We start from the raw sequence: 19,686 nt of genomic DNA, 5'->3' as shown, positions 1-19,686 counted from the left end.
ATTATTTCGTAATAATTTGTTAATTTCTTCTACCAAATTTATAATCTAATATATGTTCACATTTCAGTTCATTTGACTTCCATATCTAAATTTGGATCATGACCATGAAATCAATGAACAAGACGCAACCGTTTGGACTGCATGCACACCGATCATAAGATTCACCACTGTGGATATGCACAATAATGATCGTGTTAAATTGAAGTTCGGTATGTGTAAGACCCCAATTTTGTCCCTAAGATCCCTCATGGCATCATAGCATTGCATTGCATAGCCTCAAGGATCATTGAGCATCTTGGCTTCCTCTCCCTTTGGGTGGGACCTCCTTGTGAGTGGTTTGAGATCACCAGGCATGCTTGTATTGTATATCATTTCTTTTCTTGTTTTAATCACTAACCAAAAGCACAAAAATACGTCATTAACATTTTTGTTTGCAGCTGAAGCAATCATTAGGTCAAGATCTTCAAGGAATTCCTTTGTGTATTGAGATGAGGTATTTTATTGAGATGAGGATCACATGATCATTCTATTGAGCTTACATGAGCTAGGGTTTCATTTTGAAGCAATTTCGTCAAGTGGTAAAGGTCCAAGTTCATCAAGGCATTCCAAGTCATCTGAGGACCAAATAGTCAACTGAGGACTTTGAGGTTGGGGAGATAAATTTGAACACCTCAATCATGTTCAAATGAAGTTCATTTGCCATCTCAAACATATATCTTGAAGATTTTGAAGTCATGGCAAAAGTTTCCAAAAATGGAAAGTGACCTGTAATTTCAAGTTTCCAAAAATAACAAGTTTCTGGTCCACATTCAACTTGACTTATCAATATCAAAGAATCTTCAAATGGATTTTTGGTGAACATGAAAGTTGTAGATCTTTCTCTCCTCTTTCCAAAAAGTCCTATTTCATGTTCATATGATGAGTGGTTGAGAAGTTATGGCCAAATGATCACAAGGTGTGCATGGAAGTTCAAAGTGACATAACTTTTGATTCAAAACTCCAATTTGGTCCATTATTTTTGCAAAATACTCCTCATGACCAATACTTTTCAAATGAAGCCTTGCCATGAATGGAAAAAGTGTGTATGATCATCATTCCTCAAGTGTTCATTTTGGAGGGAAATTGCATAATTCAAAATTGGCTTATGATTCAAGTAAAATAACCATTCTATGATGACCATTGGCTGATTTTAAGTGAATTTGAAGCTCAGCATGGAAACGATCACATGTTGCATGGACATGTTGGTGCATTTGGCAATTTTTGCAATTCACCTCATATTTCAGTAATCTTGATTAACCAAGGCTTAATTGGATTAGCAGCATGATTAGCACACCATATAAATAGCAAACCCTAACTATAATTATAGAGAATAACAGAATTCAGATCAAAATTTCCATTCCCTCCAAAATTTTCTCTCTCTTCGAAACTTGAAATTCTCCACACAAATCTTCAATATTCTTGCATAATCTTGTTCACCATGGATCATTGAGTAAGAATCAACGTTTGGTTTGAGGAATTCAGTCCAGATTCAAGCAGATCGAGCACATGAACATGTTAATGGATTTCTGAAATTGAGCTGGATTCGAGTGTTTTCAATTGCTTCTTTGTGCATAAAGCTTCAACAGAAGCATAGAGGAGTAGATCTGGAGGTTGTGAGAGCCTGAGGACGCATGTACAACAACTTACATTTCCAGGTGATGAAAAATCGATCCATTCCTTTTTCTATTTTCTTGTGATAAATGTGTAGATCTCTTTGTGCTGAGCATGCTGATAGGATTAGATTTCGATTTGGCTTAATATTGAGCATGTATGGTTGACTGGAAGTTTTGGTGTTGATTATGTTTTCGTTCGATCCGTGCGATACATGATGAATTAGATGACATGAACATGATATTTGGATTATATGTTAAAAGATCTTTCGAACGATATAAGATTTATCAAATTCTGGAAAAAAATTCATGAAGCTCCGCCGGAGACGACCGGAGAAGACGATTGTCTCCGCCGTCTGGTTCGCATCCTAGGGTTTGTGCCACCTGTGCTGCCACATAAGCCTTGCGTGTCTAATTGGTTGGCTAAGATTCGCTTGACTGAGCCACATGTGTTTGACCTCGCTGATGTGTGTGGTGATTGTGTAAGTGAAACGCAACGTTTCACTTATGTGATGTGTCTGCTGATGTGTGTGTTGTGTGTACGCTAGCGTGTCCAATTGATTGGTTGTCATTGCATTGACCTGCTTGCGTGTGTGTTGATTGATGAGTCGTGCATGCCACGCATTTTAATGATACGCTACGTTTCAATGTTTAAATGTGGACCGCTTGATTCATTTGCGTGCCTTATCATGTGGCTGACATTAATGCTGATTTAATTTGAATATTATTTCCCTCCATTATTTCCATGCATAGTGCAACTATTTTTCTCATCTTTAAAAAATCATAAAAAATAGTAAAATAGTCCAAATTGACTCCAATTTTTTTTCATGATTTTGTTTTAATGTCTAGTTTTTTATAGGATTAACTTCATGAATTTCTTGTGTTTGGATTTTTACTTTGGAATTTTTTATTGAACCTTATGCTATATTGACATGTTACATTCAATGCTTTGTGAAATACTATGTGTTGATCCAATTGATCTGAATTTTTGCATGCTTGATCTTCACATGTGACATGAATTTTTGAGCATTGGTTTGAATTTTTTCTAATATGCTATCACTGTTTTTGACACATGAAGATGTATGTGACAATTTGTGTCACATTTTTGGCATTGCATTTATGCATTTTTGTTCACCTATCATTTGAGCTCTTCTGGATTTAATTTTTTGCATGATGCTTGTTCATAACATGAGTAGCTTGCATAAAATATTTCATAGCCATTGGATGCATTTCTGTTTTGATTTGGATTTTCTAATTTGGATGTCCATTTTGTGCACCTTTGCTTGCCTTTGTTTTACATTGATCATTTGATGCCTTTGCCTTATGAATTGATGTTGGTCCTTTTGAGGACATTTTCTTAATTGTTTGAATGTGCAATATGTGAAAGATTGACTTCTGTTTTGATCATTTGGTTTGGTTTTGAACCTAGTCTTTGTACTAGTGTTTTGTACATGAACTAACCTTGACTTGTGTTTCAGGTTTGGACACTTGGCATTAATGGTTGAATTGCTCACCTTTTGAGATGCAAATTGGATTGTATTCTGACTTCTTTGTGTTTTGTAGGATCCTAATTGAGCTCTTGAGCTCATGATTGCTTGACCATTGTACATTGAATTGTGTAACAGTTGGATGGTTTCACTGTTTGTTTTCTGATTGGTTGTCTGTGTTGGTGTAAGCCCTAGAGGCCAATATTTTTTGGTACTTGTATCGAATTATTTATTAATAATAAAAGGCATTTTCTTTATTATGGTTGATTAATAAAGTCCCTAGAATAGATAGTCCGTTTAATGTATTAAGTGTGACTTAATCATGAGAACACATTAAACATAAGGGCATTGTTCTTAAAGTATTCGTAGTCGAGCTTTAATGTGAAGTGGGATAACATTAAAGCATTAAGACTATTATGTTTGTAGACTGATGATCACATCTCATGGATCATGGATAAAGAGTTATCAAGTCTTAAACATAGGTATGAATATTAGGAGTAATATTTATACCGGATTGACCCGCTATGAGAATACTATATAGAAAGTTATGCAAAAGTGTCATAAGTTATTCTCATGGTGATAATAGTGTATACCACTCTTCGACCTGAAACCACTATGGATCCTAGATGTAGAGTCGAGTGCTTTATTGCTGATCCAACGTTGTCCGTAACTGGATAACCATAAAGACAGTTGATGGGTACTCCACGAAGCATGCTGAGGGACATGAGTGTCCTAGATGGAATTTGCCAATCCTGCGTAACAGGATAAATGTCTATGGGCCCAATATTGAACTGGACAAGGGTGACACGGTCTATACCTTATGTTCAATATAGACATAAGAGCAAAGGGGTAATTATACACATAATTATTATCACAGGAGGTTTTGTCAGATCACATGACATTTTCGTGACTTGGGTAGCAGTGATGTGTTGCTAGATACCGCTCACTGTTTATTATGTTAAATGCGTGATTTAATATAATTGCCAACGCCGCGAAAACCTATAGGGTCACACACAAAGGACGGATTGATGAGAGATAGAATAATTAAGGAACATCGTAAGGTACGGTGCACTTAAGTGGAAACGAAATATGGTAAGGTACCAAATACTTAAGTGATTTTGGCATATTATGAGATATGGGCAAAATACACTTAAGTGGGCTTTTTGGCTTGAAGCCCACACAAGTGGTTCTATAAATAGAACCCCTTGGGTAGAAGCATTGTTACTCCACTCAGACAGAAATTCAAGTAGAGACTTGGAATTTTGTTTCCCTCTTTCTCTCACTCAAAGCCTTCATTCATAACAGCTAGCACTGCGATTGAAGGAATCCGTTCGTGTGGACTGAGTAGAGACATTGTCATCGTTCAACGTTCGTGATCGCCCCGTGGATGCATGTGAATGTATGTTGATGCATGTGAGAGACGGTTTATATGATAAACAAGCCGGTGAGATCAGAAAAATTGCAATTCCCTCAAAACTAAATATTAAGTTTTAAGCTTTCCAAGTTTTAACACTCATCAAGACTAGTATCGAATAATGTAGGTTTCGCCTACGCGAGGTGCATGTTCTATATTAGTAAGGTGCGATGGGATAATTGTAATATCCAACTGTTAAAACAATGGGTCAAACTTAACTAAACAAATTATAATAAGATTATATATATGTTTAGAAGCAAGAGTTGGGAATGATCCATATGATGGATTGGAATAAGGAGTTATTCACCCAACTGAAATTTTCGAGAGTTGTATGAGATACAATTGGAAGGAGTTCCCACCTAAATAACCTAGTTTTGTGTAATCCGCCTACGCGGACTTAGAACAAAGTGAAATATGGATCTCGACCCACTAGAAAATCTTCCAACGGGATTTTCCGAATCAAATGATGAGGGTCATTTGTTTTGAGTAAAATAGTGGGAGCATGTTTAATTAAAGGCCTAATTAAATATGTCAATGATACTTATATTTTCATTAATCCTTGTGTAGATTACCATGACAATAAACACCTCTAACAACATATTGCGATCAAATCCTGAGAAAGAAAAATTGTCTGGGACAAATTTTCTAGATTGGTACCGAGACATGAGGACTGTCCTCAAACATGATAAAGGGAAAGGCAAGGAAGTTGCCAAACCCAAACCCACTAGTGCTGCCTTGAAGCCTAATGGAAGCATAGAAAAAGAAGGCACCTGCTTCCATTGCGGTAAGACCGCACACTGGAAGAGGAACTGCCCAAAGTACCTGGAAGATAGGAAGAAAGGAGTAGAGACTCCAACTTCAAGTATTTTTGTTATTGAAATTAATTTATCTACTTCTGCATCATGGGTATTAGATACTGGATGCGGTTCTCACATTTGTACAAATGTGCATGGACTGAAAAGGAGTAGAGTTTTGGCAAAAGGTGAAGTCGACCTACGAGTTGGCAATGGAGCAAAGGTTGCTGCCTTAGCCGTAGGAACTTATGAATTGACTTTACCTAGTGGTTTAATAATTCAGTTAGAGAACTGTTATCATGTACCAGCAATTAGCAGGAATATTATTTCCGTTTCTTGTTTGGACAAGTTCGGTTTTTCATTCATAATAAAGAACAATTGTTGTTCAATTTATTTGAATGATATATTCTATGCTACTGCTCAAATGAACAATGGATTATATGTCCTTGATCTTGAAGTGCCAATTTATAACATTAATACTAAAAGGATGAAACCTAATGAGTTAAATCCAACTTACCTTTGGCATTGTCGATTAGGCCACATAAATGAGAAGCGCATTTCCAAACTCCATAAAGATGGATCGTTGGACTCTTTTGATTATGAATCATATGAGACATGCAGATCTTGTTTAATTGGAAAGATGACAAAATCTCCATTCACAGGAAAAGGTGAAAGAGCTAATGATCTTTTGGCCCTCATACATACTGATGTATGTGGACCACTGAACATACCAGTCAGAGGAGGTTTTCAGTACTTCATCACATTCACTGATGATTTCAGTAGATATGGTTATGTATATTTAATGAAACACAAATCAGAGTCCTTTGAAAAGTTCAAGGAATTCAAGAATGAAGTACAAAACCAACTGGGTAAGAATATTAAAACTCGTCGATCAGATCGAGGTGGTGAGTATTTAAGCCTAGAGTTTGATGATCATCTGAAAGAGTGTGGGATCCTATCCCAACTCACTCCTCCTGGAACACCCCAATGGAATGGTGTATCTGAGAGAAGAAATCGAACCCTGTTGGACATGGTCCGATCCATGATGAGTCAAGCCGATCTTCCAAACTCCTTTTGGGGACATGCGCTGCTGACCGCAGCTTACACACTTAACCGTGTTCCATCCAAAAAGGTTGATAAGACACCATATGAGATATGGAGTGGTGAGAAACCACATATGTCTTACATGAAGATTTGGGGTTGCGAAGTTTATGTGAAACGACAAATTTCAACTAAGCTTGAACCCAAATCTGACAAATGCTTATTTGTGGGATATCCTAAAGAAACAAGAGGATATTACTTCTACAATCCTTCTGAGGGCAAATTGTTTGTCGCTCGAACTGGAGTTTTCCTAGAAAAGGATTTTATTTCCAAAGGAACCAGTGGGAAGAAAGTAGAGCTTGAAGAAATTCAAGAATCACAAAGCATCGATACACCTATGGAGGAATTAGAGCAGGAAACACAAATGGTTGTGGAAGAGCAACCTGCTCAAGTAGAACAAGACCAGCGTAGGTCAGGCAGGATACGTCACCTACCTGAGAGATATGGATATCTCATAACAGATCAAGGTGACGTATTACTCATGGATCAAGATGAGCCTGTGACCTACCAAGAGGCCATAACTGGTCCCGAGTCTGAGAAGTGGCTAGAGGCCATGAAATCCGAAATAGATTCCATGTACACAAACCAAGTTTGGAACTTGGTAGAGCCTTCTGTAGGAGTTAATCCTATAGGATGCAAGTGGGTCTTCAAAAAGAAGACTGACATGGATGGCAAGGTACATACCTATAAGGCAAGACTGGTTGCAAAAGGATATAAACAAATTCATGGTGTTGACTATGATGAAACCTTTTCACCAGTTGCAATGCTTAAATCTGTTCGAATTTTACTTGCTATCGCTGCATATCATGATTATGAAATATGGCAGATGGATGTCAAAACTACTTTCCTTAATGGGAATCTTCTTGAGGATGTGTACATGACACAACCTGAAGGATTTGACATACCAGAAGAAGCCCATAAGATATGTAAGCTACAAAGATCAATCTATGGATTGAAGCAAGCTTCCAGAAGCTGGAATCTTCGTTTTGATGAAACGGTAAAACAATATGGATTCATCAAGAACGAAGATGAGCCTTGTGTCTACAAGAAGGTTAGTGGGAGCATGATCGTGTTCCTGGTGTTATATGTAGATGACATATTACTCATTGGAAACGATGTCCCTACCCTGCAACAAGTAAAGACTTGGTTGGGGAAATGCTTTTCTATGAAGGACCTAGGTGAAGCAGCCTATATATTAGGAATCAGAATCTATAGAGATAGATCACAAAAACTGCTTGGCCTAAGTCAGAGTACATACATAGACAAAGTGCTGAGACGCTTTAATATGCATGATTCCAAGAAAGGATTCATACCTATGCAACATGGCCTGTGTCTATCAAAAACACAATCCCCTTCAACTAAAGAAGAAAGGGAACGCATGAATAAGATTCCATATGCATCTGCAATAGGATCTATCATGTATGCCATGTTATGTACTCGACCAGATGTCTCGTATGCTTTAAGTGCAACGAGTAGGTACCAATCTGATCCTGGTGATGCCCATTGGGTAGCTGTTAAGAATATCCTTAAGTACTTGAGAAGGACTAAGGAATCATTCTTGATATATGGAGGTCAGGAAGAGTTGGCTGTAATTGGTTACACTGATGCTAGCTTCCAGACAGATAAGGATGACTTTAGATCGCAATCTGGTTATGTGTTTTGCTTGAACGGTGGCGCTGTGAGCTGGAAAAGTTCGAAGCAAGATACAGTTGCTGACTCTACAACCGAGGTCGAGTATATTGCTGCCTCAAGTGCAGCAAAGGAAGCTGTTTGGATCAGGAAGTTCATTAGTGAACTTGGCATAGTCCCTAGCGTTGTGGATCCCATTGGTCTCTACTGTGATAACAATGGTGCTATCGCACAAGCTAAGGAGCCTAGATCTCACCAACGATCCAAACACATACTTAGGCGTTATCATCTCATTCGAGAGATAATAGATAGAGGAGATGTGAAAATATGTAAAGTACCTACACTAGACAATATAGCTGACCCACTAACAAAGCCTCTTGCGCAGCAGAAGCATGATGGCCATACTAGATCAATGGGCATATGGGGTATGTCTGATTGGCTCTAGTGCTAGTGGGAGATTGTTGGTGTAAGCCCTAGAGGCCAATATTTTTTGGTACTTGTATCGAATTATTTATTAATAATAAAAGGCATTTTCTTTATTATGGTTGATTAATAAAGTCCCTAGAATAGATAGTCCGTTTAATGTATTAAGTGTGACTTAATCATGAGAACACATTAAACATAAGGGCACTGTTCTTAAAGTATCCGTAGTCGAGCTTTAATGTGAAGTGGGATAACATTAAAGCATTAAGACTATTATGTTTGTAGACTGATGATCACATCTCATGGATCATGGATAAAGAGTTATCAAGTCTTAAACATAGGTATGAATATTAGGAGTAATATTTATACCGGATTGACCCGCTATGAGAATACTATATAGAAAGTTATGCAAAAGTGTCATAAGTTATTCTCATGGTGATAATAGTGTATACCACTCTTCGACCTGAAACCACTATGGATCCTAGATGTAGAGTCGAGTGCTTTATTGCTGATCCAACGTTGTCCGTAACTGGATAACCATAAAGACAGTTGATGGGTACTCCACGAAGCATGCTGAGGGACATGAGTGTCCTAGATGGAATTTGCCAATCCTGCGTAACAGGATAAATGTCTATGGGCCCAATATTGAACTGGACAAGGGTGACACGGTCTATACCTTGTGTTCAATATAGACATAAGGGCAAATGGGTAATTATACACATAATCATTATCACAGGAGGTTTTGTCAGATCACATGACATTTTCGTGACTTGGGTAGCAGTGATGTGTTGCTAGATACCGCTCACTGTTTATTATGTTAAATGCGTGATTTAATATAATTGCCAACGCCGCGAAAACCTATAGGGTCACACACAAAGGACGGATTGATGAGAGATAGAATAATTAAGGAACATCGTAAGGTACGGTGCACTTAAGTGGAAACGAAATATGGTAAGGTACCAAATACTTAAGTGATTTTGGCATATTATGAGATATGGGCAAAATACACTTAAGTGAGCTTTTTGGCTTGAAGCCCACACAAGTGGTTCTATAAATAGAACCCCTTGGGTAGAAGCATTGTTACTCCACTCAGACAGAAATTCAAGTAGAGACTTGGAATTTTGTTTCCCTCTTTCTCTCACTCAAAGCCTTCATTCATAACAGCTAGCACTGCGATTGAAGGAATCCGTTCGTGTGGACTGAGTAGAGACGTTGTCATCGTTCAACGTTCGTGATCGCCCCGTGGATCTGTATCAAAAGTTTTGATCATTATCAGAGATCTGCACCAAAGATTTGAATCGCCACAAGAGGTAACGATTCTATCACTGATCATGCCCATTCGTAAGGATCACTAAATGGAGAATTTTTAAATTCCGCTGCACCTTGGATGGCAATTCTCCAATAGTCTGAGATATTAACTGTTTAGCTTTTGTACAGGTACATTAGTTGCTTGCTTTTAGCTCTTGCTTGAGCTTTGGATTGTGGTTGATACACCACTTAGGTAGCTATTCTCTTACTCCATGTAGTCTGGAACCCCTGTCACCTTTTTGGCAGGCATTTGGCTGAAGTCCTCCTTCAGAGGCTCTGTTTGTGATTGTTTACAGATTGTGCCAAAGACCTCAAGTGAGGCATGTTACTTGATAAGTCCTCCTAAGTGAAGAGGCAATTGACGGATAAAAGGGATTAGCAATCAATCCCCCGTTATTCAGTGAGTCGTTCATTATGCTCGCACTACGTGCTGATGCTCTTGAACATGAACCCAAGATCTTTGTCCAGTGTCAGTCAAGTGGAATAGGATCCCTCTTTCTGGATCCCCACGCTTTCTTTATCATGAGCTCACCCAGGCCAGGGTTAAGAGCATGAGGTCTCATCCTCATTTCCATCTTTGATCAGCTTCACGCTAACTCTCAATGTTAGTGGTTAAGAGCTACAAACTACCTTGTACAGTTTGGCTTGTTTGTCGAGGTTGATATGACCCCTCTTGACTAAAGCCCACCCTTGGTTTGAAGCCTCTTGTTTGTATATAGTGTGTGATGATTGCATTGTTTGCTTTTGCATGTTTGCTTTTGATGTGTTTGCATCTGTTTGTTTGGAGTCGGATATAAGTCCATATATTGGCATTCTGTTTCCGTTTGTTTGTTTTTGAGTCGGATCTAAGTCCATATATTGGCATTCTATTTCCGTTTTGTTGTTTGGAGTCGGATCTAAGTCCATATATTGGCATTCTGTTTCCGTTTTGCTTTTCAGGAGTTGGGTGTAAGTCCATATATTGGCAGCTTGTTTCCTTTATTGTGGTTCTCTTATGAGACTTGTTATGATTGCTTTTTCTCTGTGCTGCTTATTCCAAAGGATGGTACTTACTTCGATCATCTACATATGATCTCAAGAGAGGAACTCCTATTGTGTTTTATCCCTTACCTCTCACCTTAACCTTTCTCCATCCTAACCCAAACCAAAAACATTTTTGTGCAAACATTTGACTTGTTTTCAACATTAGAAACCTAAGTCTTAGGCTTTTGATTTTCAAACTTTCTTTTCATAACACTCATTGTGAATTGAATCTTTAAGTCAACTTTGACCATTTTGTACATACTTCTAATTGGTTAATGCAACCCATTCAAATGTGCTTCTTTTGTGGTTTCAATGTCCACTTCTTAATCAAATTTTCCATAACCTTTTGCTATTAGGTTTGAGTTATCTTTGTGGTAGATATAATACTCACCTTTGTCCTTAGTGATTGGATTGTAAGCCTTTCATGCTTATTATAGGGCTAACCCCTCACTAGCATGTCGAAGCTATCCTCACATGGTGGACTTGTGGTTTTTCAGGTTGAGTTTTCTCCCTTTGATAACAAAAGACCTTAAGGCTTTTGGACCAATCAATCCACTCATTTGTTTTGAAATCTTTTACCCGAACTACGAGGTTTTGATCCTAATCTTTTCATAAGAGGGTACGTAGGCAATGGGTTCATCCATCCAAACACAAAATGTAAATAAACTTGTATATTCTTTTCTCATCTCTTCAATCATGTTTGCACAAATAAATTTTCATAAACAATAACTTTGCAACAAGCGTGAAAAGGGCTCCCTAGGAGTACCTAGGATGCTTTGGGTGCCTAACACCTTCCCATTGCATAACCAACCCCTTACCAAGATCTCTGACCTTCTTTTACTAGTTTTGTTTGTAAAACTTTATAGGTTTTTGTTCACTTTCTAACCATTCCTTTGGATAAATAGAAGTGCGGTGGCGACTCGACTTTGTATGATTTACCTTGGATTTAGCCAATATCTCCAATGGTAACGAATACACCGCTACAGTATGCTTCAACATATCCCAGATGCCCTGGCAAACCTAGGAGAATGGAATATACGCAAAGTTAACAACCAATGGAACTTTAACCCATGGAAAAGCTTCGCTAGATCTGAGTGTCGCAAATGGAAGCACCGCAAAGACCATGTCTTAACAGACGTTGTGATGCCAACTAAAGAAAAACCAAGTTGTAATTATATGGCTTGGTACAGATCGGTTGAATTTGAGTTCATCGTCAAGGATATATACCTATACGACCCACGCCAGACAACTTACACCCCAAAATGCTCGACATCTAACCCCCAACAACATTGTCAGACCGACTACTCACAACCCCTTATCCATCAAAATTTCGATCCACAAACACACAAACATACAACCCTAACATGCCATACACCTAACCACAATACCAATAGCATACCCCGTACCGCCACCAACAACTAGATCATCATCAAGAGACTCAACATCGCTATGCACCCAACACATCACCATACCATAGACGCCTTATCCAAAACACTCAACGATCATTTAACACCAACCGTCCCTCTTCCTACCACAACCCAAAAGCCCAAACATCTCAAAATCAAAACCTTCAACAACCATATGTCTACCAAACACCACAACAATCATTTCAACCTTTCCTCAGCACATCATTCACACCAATGTCTCTCTTCAATCGTCCTGGTCGCCCTCCAACAACTCAAACACAACCCAACTACTCTGGCATGGGTCATGAACTCAGCTATGGCGGTACCCCTTCGATGCATACACAAGACTACGCTGATTTGTCTGACTATCTCAGACAATCTCCTGCAGTTGGTGGTGATGTTCCTAGACCCTCAAATACTCAAACACCTGGGATGATTCATCAACGTGGGTTAGGGCCACAAGTTCGGGTAGCTAGGGGATGTGGGACCGGAGGTCGGTTAGGTGATCCCGGTCATCGACATTAGTCTTTTTTGTGTAAACGGGTATTAATATTAATATGATTTGGTATGATTTCGACTTTATCTATCATGTACAATATTTTTCAATTTTTTTTACGAAATACACACAGGTGTCAGACCAATTGGCGCCTCCTTTTAAATTTAACACATAGGCGCCAATTGGATTCAACTATGAAAATTAGAAAGTCGAAGAAGAAGAAAAGAACGAAAAATACTTAATGTTTGATTTCTTTTGTTAAATTGTGTTTTAGTTTTTAAAATATAAAAATAATAAAACTTATTTGATATAAAATTATTTTTTGAAAACTATTCTCTTTTTTAGAGTATTAAAAACTAAAAAATTAAAATAGATTTTTAAAGGTTTTGGTTTTTGATTTTTAATTTTCCAAGTTAAAAAAAAGAAAAAATAAGGTACATTTTTTATTAATGATTTTTTTAATATTTACAACTTTAAAATAGTTTTTAAAATGAGATTATCGATCCTGTTTTATTTTATTTTATTATAAAATTAATTTATAAAATAATTTTTAAAAACAAAAAATTAAAACTCATTTAAACAAACCTTAGCATCTATACAAATAATGTGCATCCACGTAATGTCATGAACTTTACCTTTACATAAATAATATTCCTACATCCTTTTTTATATTAAATACTATATTGTATACACTATTCATCGTATTTATACGGTGAATAATATTTTTTTAAAATAAAAATATATTTTTTATAAATAGTGTGTGAACAGGGTATGAATAGTACCCGTGAATAATGTATGTGAACAATGTCGGTGAATAGCGTCTTTCAAATAGTAAAATAAAATTGATTAATAAAATATAAAAAATTGATTGATAAAATGATAAAGTTGGTTAATACACGTCCAAATATTAAAAATAATTTTTACTAGTATATGATTATTGAAAAATAAAAAATTGGATAATGAAGATATGAAGTTGGTTCACAAACATTCAGATATTAAAAATAATTTTAAACAATCACCAAAATTGGTTAATACAATGTAAAATATTGGTTAATAAAATTATGAAGTTGGTTAATCACACATAATTTTAAGTCAATATTATTTAATCTAATTTTTTTTATATCTTATATATTTTTTAAAAATATTATTATAATATTTCAGTGTTCACCGTATTAGTGAATAATAAAATACGGTGTAAGTGTTTGGTGTAGGAATATCTTTTCTCTTATCTTTAAACCCCACATTTATACCCTTTCCTAAAAATTACTTATCTATCCACAATATCTTTACTTTTAACCCATAAAAACAAATACTATGTCCCAAAATAAATAAATGTCACATTTAAAAGAATTATTTATTTTAAATTAAGTGTCATTTTTATTTTGTAATGTAATTCTAATTTTTATCTTCTAACTATATCATTCAATTAATATTTTAATTTATTATTTCTTTCATCTTACATTAATGATAATAAAAATACATCAATAACGATAAAGATAATTTAATAAAGAGATTAATTAATATACACTGTCAGTGTAAAAAGTTTTACACCGTCGACTCATCACCATCATTCGTTTGTATTACTTTATAGATTTTTAAAATAAAAGTCAAACTTATTTTAATATTCGACGTCTATGATTAACTGACGGTGTAAAATCCTTTTACACTGTCAGTGTATTTCAATTAAACTCTTTAATAAAATTGTCAATCTCTCATTTATCATATTTTCTAAATATATATATATATATATATATATATATATATATATATATATATATATATATATATATATATATATATATATATATATATATATATATATATATATATATATATATATATATATATATATATATATAAGTGTCAACTATAACGCTTATTTTAAGACATAGGGAGTACTTGTTTTTTCCAAGAACCACGTTTTAGACGAAGAGTTGAAAAATATTAGTAATTCTTTTTATTTTATTGTTGAGAAATTATGATAATCAAAATATCCAATTTGAATATTCAAATCTCATATTGTGTTTTCAAAACATCATATTTTCTTAAACTTTAAAATACACATTTCTCAATTTCTATGGTGTGTTTCTTTCAAATTATAAAAAAAACATTCATTGGAATTATGTTTTTTTGGATTATTACTTTTAGGAATAATTCACACTTATGTGTGTGAATAAAAAATATTGTTTTTAAAAATAATTACATATTTATTTAATTTAAAAAGTAAAATATAAAAATAACAAAATAATATATGAATAATAGTGAAAAGTTATAAATAGTTGAATTAATTTCTCATAGGAATATTGAATTCTCTTCCTTTAAACATGAGAATAAGAATGAGAAGAATTGTCTGCAAACATCATTCATCTGGATAAAAAATATCCGAGGATAAATTTTAAAATTTTATAATACACATGAGATTGTTGTATTTTCAATGTCACTTTTAAAAAAAAAATAATATGAAACAAACACCCTATTAATTTAATTTTATGCATAACTTTACCGCCAACTAAAATAAAAATACATTACTACTATTATAGAGTATTTAGTTATTAGACTACCGAATCACATTATACAAATTAATAAAAACTAAAATTGTACAAATTTCAGTACAACCGATAAAGCCATGAGAAATATATATAACCTATTAAATTTTTAAAATAACTATCAGTTTTGCATGTTTCAATTATGAAGTGAAATATGATATTTTCTTTTTTACTTAGAGACGTGAAAAAAAAAGGCGTTTTTATTATTTTGATTCTAAGAAAAGTTAGTTATTTAGTTTATAATAGTCTATTGGAATATGCAGTTAAAAAAAAAAAGTTAGTTACACGCACACATCATAAACCGTTTGAAAAAGGCGGGAAGAGATCGTTGAGATACCCGGTTCATGATTCAACTGCCTGACCGGGTCAGTCCGTTACACTAATCTATAAAACCATACGAGTTAGTTTTTGCTTTTTGCATGATCACTATTAATTCTACTTTACCTCATTATCGTTCTTTCCATTTCATTTCGTTAACACACTGCAATGGAACCCAAACTTCCCAATGAAGGTTCTTCGTCTAACCCTGCAATGGAACCGAAACATCCCAATGAAGAAACGTGAGTACTACAACGTTTCATCTTCTTCTTCTTTCCATGTTTCTTCTTGCTGAATAATCTTGTTCTTGCTGAAGTTTTCAAAGGTTTGTATATGCTTACCTGATGGAGAAAGGATATGAAAAGACTGCTGAGATTTTCCGAAATGATACTCAAATTTCTATACCAATGCCTGATCTTAATGGTATACGCTTCTCCATCTTTTTTTCTTTATACTTGTTCATCTTCTTTTCTTTGTCACTGATTCATTATTTTCTTATTTTAATCAAGAACCACCTGGATTCTTGTCCGACTTCTGGAATATATTCTACGATACGTATAACTCTAGAGCTAGGCAAAGAAACGAACAAACTTCTCCTCAGAATCAGCAGCCCACCCCCAGTAATGCTGGTTCCACGCAGAATCAGGTTATAGTGCAGCAGCGAAGCAACACTTCCACACAGAATCAGGTTATAGTGCAGCCCCCAAACATTGGTCCTGTAATCAACACTACTACTGCATCAATGATTTCTATTAAACACCATTTAAGTAAATTTCTATTCTCTACATACATCCATCTTCATATAATTAATACTTCATTTACTCGTTGATGATTCAATTCATTTCTAACACAAGCTTTTCCAAGCGGTGGTGTGAAGCTTTTGTCCTGCGATATTTCATCAGATGGAAGGATTGTAGCAAGTGGAGGGCAGGGCCCGCATGGGAGGAAGGTCAATATATAAATCAATGCCATCCATTTTTTTTACTATCTTTCTCTTTATTCATTCTTGTATTTACCTTTCATATATATAGCCTTTCATTTGCTACACGGAAAATCGTATTGCTGTTACTGCAAAAGACACACATACAGGTACAATCACACATGTTAGATTTCATCCAGATTGTAAGCGGTTTGCAACCGCTTCGGCTGATAGAACAGTAAAACTATGGAATGCAGCAACTGTGAGTCTCTTTCTTTTCATTTTTCTGTGCATTCATTGTGTAACTTGAGGATTCATTAATTCATTATGCTTTCATGTTTCATGATATAAAGCATCAGACAGTGTTGCACCATATGAACCATAGTGTACTTAGACATAAAGGGGCTGTAAGATCGTTGGACTTCCACCCATTCGATTATAAAACTCTTTGCTCATCCGACGATACTGAAATTAAAGTATGGGATGTCAATACGTGCGTGACGTCGTACAGCTCTAAGGTGAGTGACGCTCATCTTTTAGTATATTATTCAAAACTAGTCACATTACACTCACACTTATAAAATGAATTTCAGGACGGTGGAGGAATAGTTAGAGTTCAGCCTTTATATGGGAGACTTTTGGCAGTTGCTAATGGAAATGCTATCACCATACTTGATTCTCGTAATTTGGTTTTTGTGAGGAAACTTGAGGTGAGCTTCCTATATAGAATGTATCATGACATGACACTTGTATTACTGCACCATGAGCCGCCACTGAATCTCATCATTCTGTATTAGGGACATGTTAAAGACATTAAGTCCATGTGTTGGGATGTCACTGGCCAAATGATTGCCTCTGTGAGTGAAGATGAAGCACGTGTCTGGTCGGCGAGCGATGGACAATGCATAGGTAGCTATCCATCTAAAGAGAGGAAGTTTCAGTCTGTCATATTTCATCCTCGATACCATAAGGCCTTAGTTATTGGTGGCCATAAGGTAAATTATCATGCTTGTTAAAGTTTTCTTGTCGTTGATTACTTGTTATGTAACAACTAAATGGACAATTTTTTTGCAGTGTTTGTTATCGTTGAACCTTGAGAGTATGAGCGAATGTACTACGCGTGACACTCAGTTCTCAATTACTGCACTGGCAGCTGCCAAGGCGCAAAGTCAATTCATTGCATCAGGTAGCGATGATGGTGTGGTGAAGATTTGGAAATGATCAAGTTCTAGAAGTTCTAGTTACTGTCTCTTCTCTTCTGTTAGATATAATCTTTCTGTATATGCCACTTGTATGTCTTGTTGTTAGTCACAAAACTGAACAGATTTCAAGCTCTGCAGTTTTGTATTACACTTTTACTTTCACGTGTAATTGAGGAATGGATGAACCATTTTTGTTAGAAAGTTGGTTGCTTGCTTATAGTGTTATGTCGCGGAAGGAATGATGTGAAATGATATACTTGAAGAGTATAGTAGTCAGTTAGTGAATAATCACAAGTCACAACACATACTTGGTCGATCACACAAAATAAATAACATAAAATGTTTCTCTCCAATTCTTCTTTTGCATGACACTGCATGCTCTTTCACTATAATTAATTCCAGCTTACTTCACTGTTATTTTCAATATTCTCTTAATTTTATAAATCCTATAAGTTCTATTGAAGATATGTAAGTTCAATATTGCTAGATATTATTCTTTTATACATACTTCTTTGATTTTATTTCCTAAACTGTGTTTTAGTTTGTGTAGTTATTAGAAGCTTATTGAGTAAGTTATTTTCTATTTGGATTCTCTTATTAGTGTATGAGGTGTGGTGTATAAACCAATTATATATTTTACTCGCCTCTCCCTATTATATTCATTCCGTACTTTAATAAATACATCAAGCCTTCAAGGCTATTCAATATGTGTTTTCTTTCATTCACATTACAAACGTCATGTGTATATGTTGAATAAACTTTAATGTTATAGTTAATGGGTTTTATTAATAAGTTAATTGAGAGATTTGGAAGGTTAAGAGACAGTGGTCAAATTAATAGTATTTACTCATTATTATGTTTCCTAGAATAGCTGAAGTTTCTAAGTCTATATAAAGACCAAGAAAGTACTCTAATGAAATACAGAAGTTACAAAAAAACTCGCTTTCTTCTGTCAAATTGGCATCAGAGCTAATGGCAAACATGATGAATCAAATGCCGTTGCCACGGCTAACAAAGTTAAATTATGAAAACTGAAGTATCCAAATGAAAGCTCTTCTCGGATCTCTAGACGCGTGGAAGGTGACCAAAGATGGGTTTGAAGAACCAAAAGATATTGTGGGATATACGTCAGCTCAAAATAAGGCGTTGAAAGAGACGCGATCGAAGGATAAAACGGCACTATACATGCTGTTTAGGGCTGTTGATGAATCAGGCTTCGAAAAGATTGCCGGTTCGACTACGTCGAAAGAAGCGTGGGACACGCTAGAGAAAGTGTTCAAAGGAGCAGATCGAGTAAAGCAAGTTCGACTCCAAACTCTTCGTGGCGAATTGGAGAGGATGCAAATGAAGGAGTCAGAAAATGTATCTGACTACATCACGCGTGTACAAAAGGTGGTGAACCAACTCACCAGAAATGGCGAAACAGTAACTGATGCACGAGTTGTTGAAAAGATTTTGAGATCTTTAACAGATAAATTTGAGAATATTGTGTGTGCAATAGAAGAGTCGAAGGACCTTTCGACGCTCTCAGTCGAAGAGCTTGCTGGTTCCCTCGAAGCACACGAACAACGTAAGATGAAAAAGAAGGAAGAAGGAGTAGAGGACGCAAATCAAACCAAGGAGCAAATCAAAGACGAAAAGGCATTTTTTTCTCAAAATTTTCGAGGAAGAGGACGTGGTCGTGGAGGACGTGACAGTGGTCGAAGTGGTAGAGGCAGCAACTTCGAGAGAGGACAGTCGAGCCAGCAAAATTGGCGTGGCAGATGACGTGGTCAAAGAGGTGGTAGGTCGAACCATTCCAACTTTGAATGCTACAAGTGTGGCAAGTATGGTCATTATGCGAAGGATTGTAACTCATTCAAATTCTATAATTGTGATAAAGTGGGACATCTTGCAAAAGATTGTCGAATCGAAAAGAAGGTAGAAGAAACAACCAATCTAACTTTGGAAGCTGAAGCAAATGAAGGTTTT

At 35.8% G+C, this 19,686-nt stretch overlaps 1 protein-coding gene across 1 annotated transcript; it reads left to right on the top strand.

The window, feature by feature from the left end:
• The first annotated feature begins 15,709 nt into the window (after positions 1–15,709).
• On the top strand, positions 15,710–17,872 carry LOC127135304 (transcriptional corepressor LEUNIG). The gene is made up of 9 exons (XM_051062048.1): positions 15,710–15,836; positions 15,911–16,017; positions 16,104–16,361; positions 16,449–16,543; positions 16,626–16,775; positions 16,867–17,031; positions 17,107–17,223; positions 17,311–17,508; positions 17,588–17,872. Exons 1-9 carry the CDS (start codon positions 15,763–15,765, stop codon positions 17,732–17,734), a joined length of 1,311 nt encoding a protein of 436 aa, XP_050918005.1. The 5' UTR covers positions 15,710–15,762; the 3' UTR covers positions 17,735–17,872.
• Positions 17,873–19,686: the final 1,814 nt, after the last annotated feature.

Source organism: Lathyrus oleraceus, chromosome 4 (assembly GCF_024323335.1).
Source record: "Lathyrus oleraceus cultivar Zhongwan6 chromosome 4, CAAS_Psat_ZW6_1.0, whole genome shotgun sequence".
In the NCBI taxonomy this organism is placed as follows: Eukaryota; Viridiplantae; Streptophyta; class Magnoliopsida; order Fabales; family Fabaceae; genus Lathyrus; species Lathyrus oleraceus.
Note: the sequence above shows the minus strand (reverse complement) of the source record. Positions and strands in the feature narration are given on the sequence as shown.

Bases quoted from the DNA above. Each gene is read 5' to 3' on its own strand.
- LOC127135304 (XM_051062048.1), top strand. From the start codon at position 15,763: ATGGAACCCAAACTTCCCAATGAAGGTTCTTCGTCTAACCCTGCAATG. The intron at 16,018-16,103 runs GTATACGCTTCT...ATTTTAATCAAG, and splicing joins ACCAATGCCTGATCTTAATG to AACCACCTGGATTCTTGTCC. The intron at 17,224-17,310 runs GTGAGCTTCCTA...ATTCTGTATTAG, and splicing joins TTTTTGTGAGGAAACTTGAG to GGACATGTTAAAGACATTAA.